Source organism: Pygoscelis adeliae, unplaced genomic scaffold, assembly GCF_000699105.1.
Source record: "Pygoscelis adeliae isolate BGI_AS28 unplaced genomic scaffold, ASM69910v1 Scaffold21, whole genome shotgun sequence".
NCBI lineage: Eukaryota > Metazoa > Chordata > Aves > Sphenisciformes > Spheniscidae > Pygoscelis > Pygoscelis adeliae.
Window position 1 is genome coordinate 3,569,859 of NW_008824243.1, and position 8,947 is coordinate 3,578,805.

Genomic DNA, 8,947 nt, shown 5'->3' on the forward strand with positions numbered 1-8,947 from the left:
CCTGTTCCCAGAGCTTCTGCTCCTGCAGCTCTCGTCTCTGTTGCTCCTCCTGTTCCTGGAGCTTCTGCTCCTCCAGCTCTCGTCTCTGTCGCTCCTCCCGTTCCTGTCGCTTCTGCTCCTGCAGCTCTTGTCTCTGTCGCTCCTCCCGTTCCTGGTGCTTCTGCTCCTCCAGCTCTCGTCTCTGTTGCTCCTCCAACTCCTGCCTCTGCTTCTCCAGCTCTTGCCTCTTTTCAGCCTCCAGCAGTCTTCTCTCCTCTTTATGGCATGTTTGCTCTTCTATTTTCAAAGATGTCTCTCCTTCAAGGAGATACTGCCTCCTCTCTTCTTCACAACGCCTTCTCTCCTGCTCTTTTTGCATCTGCTCAAGTTCTTGGCATCTTTGTTCTTCCATTTCTCTTTGTTCTTCCATTTCTACAATCTGCCTTATCCTTTCGGCCTCAAAGATGCCCCAGCGATCTTCAGTTCTTTTCTCCTCTGCCAGCTGAAGCTGTTTCTGCTCATCTCTGTTCTGGATTAGCTTGTCTGCTATGATGTGTCCATTATAACCTGGGTATCTGTCTCCATACAGTGGAGTTTCTAGGTCCTCCGGCTCAAATTCTGTTATTGTTAAACTTTGTGATCCCTAAAATTGAGAGACAAGTTTGGAGTTACTGAATATTGCCTATTGGCTTGTTATTCTTTACAGTGAACAAACAATCAGTTGCAAATGGAAATCAACTTTTTATTCTTAAACAATGATTTAGATCTAGAGCCAACACACCAACACACCCACCCCAATTTATGGATCACACCATCATATATCCCATGCCTCTCATCTATTCGGATGATAGCCTTTAAAAGAAAGAAAACATCTCAACAGGGATAACAGTATAATGCTAAATATTGAATCACCATTTGGTGTACATGAGCTAATCCAGATTGAGACCTGCCATTTCAAATTTACAGAAGTCCAAGGAATAGAGCATAGGTTTCATATGCCTGTTCCACTACTTAGAACTCCATCCTTTAAGCCTGAAATAATGAGCACCTGCTTAAGGGCATTGTTTTGCCAGTTATTTCATGGCAAATCTAGCTGTTACTTGCAGAGACAGAAGCTGTTGCCTGCAGAAAAGGGATCTGCAATGCTAGCCAGGAAAGAACACTGCTCAGGGAAACACAGTTTGGTTGCTTTTCACAAATCCTGAGCCAGGATATCTTCCTCCACTAGCTGTGCTGAGACTCCAATTCTGCTGCAGGAACCGTGGGACCATGCATGGACAGAGAACCTAGAGCTCCCCAGCAATACTGTACTGTACTGAGGCAGGTACTAACTGCTGACTGCTGCTTCCCTGTGCTTGCCCCACAGACCTGGCATGTGGGTGCAATACCTGCAATAAACTGAATACAGATCTTCTTCACAGCTTACTCCTTGTCTCCGTAGCGACATGGTCTGAAGATGAGCTGCACCTGAAGAGCGCTTCCCAGCACTTTCCTTGAGGAAAACAGCTCAGCTAATGCCCTGTCTAGCTATCATTTGTTGAGCCATCATTTGGCTCCAGTTAAACATTCTGTATAAACAAGAGGTTTAAATTTGATTTCTTCATTGCAAGAGTGATAAATGCAAGTACAATGGTGCAGCAGAAAGGACAGTGGCCTCTCCTGAACCCTGTAGTAGTTCAATAGTCTTGTCCCATTTACAAGCACTGGTAAGATGTCAGGATAAAAAACAAAATAGCCATGCAGTAAGAGTACAAAGTGAGGATTTGATAGTTCACTCTAGCTGTGGCAAGAGCTGTGTTACTTCAGTCTTATTCTTTCTTATAAGACAATGATATTATCACTGTCAGAACCCATGCCAGTTTTAGAGAACCTATTTTTTTTCCCCCAACCAAATTTTGCACTGTCAGATTGCCTATACCAGAGCAGCAATAACAGTGGCAGATATCCTTCAGACCTTTATGACCTAAATATTTTACTAGAAAAACTAGAATCAGAAAGCTCTCCCAATGTAAAATCCTAGTGGAAGTACCTCAGGTGTAAGTAGTATTTGTCCCAACAGGCCATATTAAAACTTCTTTGTATCTTCTCTCCAGCTAGGGTTTCATCTTTAGGTCTTGATTTCAAGACAAAACGAAAGAAGCATGCATTTTGTTTTGCCCTGAAGACACAAGGTTTGTCGAAGAAGCTTTCAATAGCTATCTCTAACGGTGTTCATCACATCTTAAGACAGTCCCGTCTATAGCTACTCCTGGTGCACTCAGTTAAGATTATTTTGTACCCAGCTTCAAAAGCAATCCCCCTCCTCTCGCTATTTGGCCTGTGATTCAATACCTTTGTTAATCTCTTGTGCTTTCTTGATACCCTCTGCTTTTTTGGCTTCACTGACAGCTTGTGTTTAGCTGCACTGTTGTCTAGACGAGCAACAGCCTGGGGAACTGCATCCAAATTGATTGTTTCAATTGTGCCAGAACAGGAAAATTGTCTTTTTGGCCGAGATGATTTGACTGGAGTGACCTGTTTGTATCACAAACACAAGAAGCTATTATTAAGCTATTTGTTCAAAAAAAAGAGAGAGAGAGAGAGAAAGAGAAAGAAAGAGAGAAAGAAAGAGAGAAAGAAAGAACACACACACACACACAAAAAAAAAAGCCTTTGCAGTTTTGAATTCAAAGGAGTTATTAGAGAGAGAGAGAGAGAGAGAAAGAAAGAACACACACACACACACACACACACACACAAAAAGCCTTTGCAGTTTTGAATTCAAAGGAGTTATTAGCAGAAAAGATTTCAAACCCTGTTTTTCCATTATACAAATCATGAACTTTGGACATGAAAGTTACAGCTGTAATATTTTTCTATTTCCAGTATTACAAATTTTTATACTTTTCACTTAAAAATTACTTAGACCATTCTAACTGAAGTTTTTTCACAGTTTAGCTCCACTCAGAAGTTGTTGGGAATGGGAAGGGCAGCGGCAGAGTTTTAAGCAACATCAAACACTGGGACATTTTAAAGTTTGCTTACTGTGGAAGCAATATCTACATCTTTATATGATTTAGATTATACACTTTAGGCAAGAGCAAGTCAGATTGACTTATCTAAGCATTATAATAGAACAGCTACAGAGCTATGCTGTCTGCATGGGAGATGACTATGGTATTGGATCTCAGACTGGCACAGTGCCTGCGGAAAACCTTCCCTCCACAGTCCAAGCTAGCACCAAAGAACAGCTAAAAATAAAATAAGACAATACTGGCTTTGATTGGTGCTTTTTTCTCTTGCCCTTCAAATATCTGGATTCAGAAAGTGCAAATACAAAGTGATTTAGTGAGACTCCTCTCATGAATAAATACAGTGGCACTGTATGTCTAGACATGTAAGAGTGAGCCTGTAATCAGTCTCTCCTGTAAGTCACTGAGCTATCATCCTGAGACTGGTATTTGGCACAATCCAAGTGGAAAAAGAAGACAGAAAAAAAAAGAAGGGAGAAGACATCTTCGGTAAGGAAAGAAAATCACATACATTGTTTTCAAGACAGCTCTGTAATCTTCTGAGGTTAAACATATGCTAATTAGGGAACCAATTACTTAAAAGCTGATGGAACATTTTGCATATGCTTACTGAATTACATGTAGGCATAACAAAGTAGTAGAAATACTTATGAAAATTATGACTCCATGATTAATACAAAAAAAAGCAAGACTGGCAGAGACCGAGTTCTGCTGTTTCCTGCAATCAACTCTTACAGATTTCTCAGTCTTAGTTATTGCTTATTTACTAGCCTCCAAACTGCGCAACGTTCACGAAATCTTGGATGATCATGGAACAATGAAATGTGTATTAAAGCAAAAACTGTCAGGCTTCTAGTAACTAAAATTAGAAACTAACTTGGTGCAAACCGAGTGTAAAAGTTTTGTTACCTTTTCTTCCACTTCATGTCCTGTTCCAGGCAAATTCATTGTTCTCAACAAATCTGGGGTGTCAGTGGACTAGAAAACAAGATTACCACAGCTAGATATTAAAATGCAAAGGATCTAATAAATATGGTTCAAAGGACTTGTGAAGTCATGCATGTTAGAGTAGGATTTTTACCCTGTTCCCTGTCACTGCCAGATGGATGGATAAACAATTCTTGTTCCTAAATGCTGTGAGCCTTGAATCACTGCTGTCTATACAGAAGCAGTTGCTGCTACAAGACTCTACAAAAGGCAAAACGCTCACGCTTCCTTAGCAAGATAACCAGGTTCAAGATAACCAGGTTCCGAACCAAAAGAAAGAGCATAGCTTTGTAGGATTTCAATCAGCTCTTAATAACTTTATTTTCTCCTGATCTACACCTAAGGAAAAAAAATAGGAACTTGATCAGGCATTACCTCTGCCGCAAAGAGTTTCAACTCCAGATTCTTGACGACTCCTCTTCTTACAAAGCAAACCAGCTCCCCCAGAGCAATCGGAGCCTGTCAGTCACTAGGACTCCTTAGCTACCATCCCTCTCCTAGCCATCTCACAGGAGGGGATTTTTAAGGCGCAGGGGTGGAAGCAGCATTCATCACACACAGAAACATTTTTAATCATTATATCACAGTATTACTTCATAACCTAATGCGTGTTGGGATCCCATTACACCAGGTGCACGTGATTGTTAGTATAACGCCTAAAAAATCAGCTTTACAAATAGAAGCTAAACGAAATACAGAACTCTTGCCATCGATCCCAGTTACTCAGTCGGGAAAATCAAAAGTCACAAAGCAACACAGGAAACCTGTTTGAAGTAGAGCAGCGCCATGTGGTCCTGGCCACCAACTCCTGACAGAAGGCACCCCATCCCCCCAGGACCTACGCAGATAAGCGCACAGAGGAGTTACAAGGCCAACAGCAGAGGCAGGAGCAGAAACCAGGCAAGCCGCCGTGCACCAGAAATCCGTGTTTAAGCAGGTAACGAGTAGCGCACAGTAAGAGAAAAGGAAAGTACCCAGTGCTCTGGCTGACCCTATGCATGTAGCATTGGTTTGTTGGTGTCTGTAATCTCCTGAGTAGGGATGTTTGTTCCTTCAGTATTTGGAAAAAGAACTATGCAAAGGGGCATTAATTTTGTTTTCAAAACATAATATTTAAAAGAGTAGGTTGTAAGGACTGAATCTCTCCCTCCTTATTACACAAAGACACTCCAGTGTTTTTTTCGTGCTTGAGTTATTTTCTCCTTCGAGCTGGAGGTCACTAGGTGACATTCAGGTCTCCTGCAGGACCCAGCAAGACAGCTGTCTGCAGAGAATCTATGTTGGTATCAAACACAGAGTCTCACCTAGTACCAGGGTACATAGCCAAAACCTGTCCACAATCCCACTGCACTTTTTGTGTGCGCAGGATGCTCTTGATTCACCTTAACCGATTGCTTCAAAAGGGAGAATTTGTGAAGCGCAAGAAATATACCTTACTTTGACTGCATTTTTATCCTTCCAGACTGCAGAGGGAGAGGCATGAGTGTGCAGGTCCTATCCAAATGCCTGGCTCCCTGACAGATCCGACCACAGCCACGAAGGGTGATCACAGAGGAGCTATGTTGCCCCTTGAAGACTAATGAAGAATTTGGGCCACCTCAGCCATAAATCTCACTTCCGTGTGTTTGGCTGAATATAGGCATGAGCTGCAGAGGACGCTTACTGCCTTTGCCTTTCACACAGCTAGCACTAGTGTTAGTGAACACAAGCTGAGGCCCATGCCTTGGTGTCCCTCCAGGATCTTACAGGCTGCATGCACATGGTAAGTTGCTGCGTGTCTTCCCCAGCAGTTCCCAGCCACAGTCAGCCTCCTCCGGGCAGGGAAGGATGTTCCTCTGTCCACTCCGCTCCCTTCAGCCATTACAGCAACACACAGAACCAGTCTCGCCTTAGAGGATTGCCAGAGAGCTTCCATCACTCGCCGTGTTTCTTCATTCCTGAACAAGCCCTTTTTGGACACCTGAATGCCTGCAGTTCCTAGTATCAAAATCTTCATGGATAATTTGAATAATTATTTGAATTATACTGGACGTTTGGATTTAGGGAACATTCTCAAAATGTTTCTCCCCCTTCTTTGCCTTCAGTTCTGTCCACGAGAAATACGGATATTTACCCCAAGACCCAGGATTTTACGGATTTAGGCTCCATACCCCTCTCATTTTGGAATGATTTTCCTTTTTGCCATTTGATGCTGTGCACAACTTTCCATGCTGCGAAGTCCATATTTCAAGACATTTTCTGTCTCAGAAAAAATTCCTGTCTTCTAGCTACAGTGCGAGTGATATCTGCACTGCTGGAAGTTCAGAGCAGACATTCAAACCGATAATTCTGTGGGACCCGGCTCAGCATGCCAAGAGCACACACTTCTCACCAGTCAAAGAAGCATGAGCTGAGAGATCCCACCCACATAAAACAGCCCACTGAGCTCAGCTACACCTCACTGGAGACATCTGCTGTGCCCCAGTGAACTTCACTGTTTTAATACTGCTATAATGTCATGAATACGTCGATTTAAAGTACTTACTTTATTACCGCTGTCTGAGATCGCTGTGTCCTGCTGAGCCTCAATCTCCATGGGGCTTCTGAGCAATGCATCCTCTTCCATACTAGCGTTTGCCTCCCCCATTGTCCTCACAGAAACTGTCATTTGTGGAGGCTGCCCAAATTTTATATTCTTGGCCAACTGTTGCTGAAAAACAAGAAAAGAAAAAAAACCCGTATTTATATTATGAGCAAAACAAGCCAAGTGTAGCACGCACCCCTTCTCCACGTGAAAGCTGCACAGAAACACTCAGGGCAACTTCTGACTCTGGATAAAAAGGTCAACTTGAGGCTCACATTGCTGCAACACAGTGGCCATCCCCTCTTCTTTCTCCCCACAAAGTGACAAGGTCAGGAACTTACTGCATGACTTCTGATTTTGGATGATCAACTTGAATTCTCATCAAGCTGACAACCTTTGAAAACTTATTGTGAATTTTGAAACATTCCTTCTCTTTTTTTAATCTATGTCCTAGATTAAGACTTTGTTTATACAAGCTAATTATGAAGCCTTACTGTTGCAAAGAAACAAGGCCATGAGCCAAATGTACATTGAGAAGCTAAAACAGCCCCAAAAGGCAACCTTTTTCTTCTCCAGCCCCCAAACCCTGCATCTCATGCATCTGTGGTTCTTAAAGATATCCTTATTGTAACGATTAGTCGTTAAGTTTTAAATGCTAAGGGGTTGACATAACCCTGCCTTAGAGGAGGTAAATTCGCAAACGAGGGGAAACCCAGCTTCTTTTAGATGCTTGATCTCATAGGAACAGTGCACAAATTCATGTCTGCTCATGCTCACGCGCACTGCCACATCACTGCTTTTGCACAAAGAAGTTTATGCAAGGGACATGCAGTAGATGAATGGATAAAAGAGCTTTCCCACCATTTATTTTCCTTGTTTAAGTAATCTTCTCTCAAGGGTCACAAGAAAGTACTCTTGAATTATATCAAGAGTAAGATGAGTAAAATAAGTAGCATATAATATCTGTCCTCTGGTAGGATGAATTGGAGAAATTACAGCCCTGGCTACTGCAGAGACACGTACCATACAGTCTTTGAGAGTGAACTTTTTGCAAAATAGTTAGAATAAATTCTCTAGAAGAAGCAAATGGAGTAAGGAACATTTATTGATAGATTTTCTTCCTGAAGTATTTCAGGGAATCATTCTCAGTTAGGAAGGAAGGAACCATGGAGTTATTTTCCTGCTTTACTCTCTTTCAAGCACAGAAAATTCTCCAAAGGAGATCTCCCATTTCTGTCTTGTGTTACTATGAACATCTACAGCTCAGCAATACTCAGTTCAGCTGTGCAGCTTCTATTCAGTGGGAATGTCAGGTACATAGACGGACCCTTGACACGAGTTTGTCACTGCAAACTGCAGAAGACTGGTGTAGATAGCATGTAAAACAAAGATTTGTTTTTTCCCTGTAGCACAGAACCAGTAGCATGGCTTAGGTGAGCAGTTGGCAAGGGAAGATATGCTTTAGTAGCAGCGGATGGACCTCTAAAAGGATTCAGGTCAGATCAGTCTTGCTTGCCATCGTTGCCCAGTTGACTAGACTCTAAAAGTTGATGCATATTACCCGAAAACATTACCAGATTTCTATATTGAACTATTAAGACAAAAAGTACATGCAGAGACTCCTCATAATCAGGTTATTAAATTAGAATAGTTTTTCTCAGGCTCCTCATTGAGTTATGCATTATTTATGCCCATTTGGATTTTGGCAGAAAGTAATGAAATTCATCTAGTACATCATTTTGGTGTAGTGGGCAGTTTTGAATGGCAGAGTTTTATTCCTGCCTAGATTACTGGCAGTGCCGCCCTAGTCTAAAGGCAGGGGTTTCACCAAGTCCTCCCAAGCTGTCATGTTAGCAGTGCAACTCTCTGACTTGAAATCTTACATGTTTCCACTGCGTAAATGGGAGTTGGAGAGAGCAAACAGGTCTGTATTAGATGGTGTGAAGGCTGTAATTCTGCTCTATTACTGCAGGTCCTCTGATGCTAGTAGAAAATTACTTCAGAACAGCTGAAATACATCTGATACAGAACACATCTGATAATGTGTTTTCTGAGTTGAGGCTGCTCCTTTCTTCTTACAAAAGAAGTACTGGTCCGTATTGGGACCGGTACTGTTTAATACCTTCATCAATGACATAGACAGTGGGATCGAGTGCACCCTCAGCAAGTTTGCAGATGACACCAAGCTGAGTGGTGCGGTCGACACGCCAGAGGGACGGGATGCCATCCAGAGGGACCTGGACAAGCTTGAGAAGTGGGCCCGTGTGAACCTCATGAGGTTTAACAAGGCCAAGTGCAAGGTCCTGCACCTGGGTCGGGGCAACCCCCAGTATCAATACAGGCTGGGGGATGAAGGGATTGAGAGCAGCCCTGCCGAGAAGGACTTGGGGGTACTGGTGGATGAGAA

The 8,947-nt window shown here is 42.6% G+C and overlaps 1 protein-coding gene across 1 annotated transcript in view; it reads right to left on the reverse strand.

Moving 5' to 3' along the window:
- The window catches only part of KIAA1211 (KIAA1211 ortholog), a 43,604-nt gene that overhangs the window by 9,222 nt on the left and 25,435 nt on the right, over positions 1–8,947 (reverse strand). Inside the window, exons 3-7 of the mRNA XM_009335207.1 lie at positions 6,502–6,666; positions 3,900–3,968; positions 2,311–2,493; positions 769–831; positions 45–622 (exon numbers count right to left, since the gene is read on the reverse strand). Of these exons, the coding sequence (XP_009333482.1) occupies positions 45–622; positions 769–831; positions 2,311–2,493; positions 3,900–3,968; positions 6,502–6,666 (1,058 nt within the window). The remainder of the gene's footprint in view (positions 1–44; positions 623–768; positions 832–2,310; positions 2,494–3,899; positions 3,969–6,501; positions 6,667–8,947) is intronic.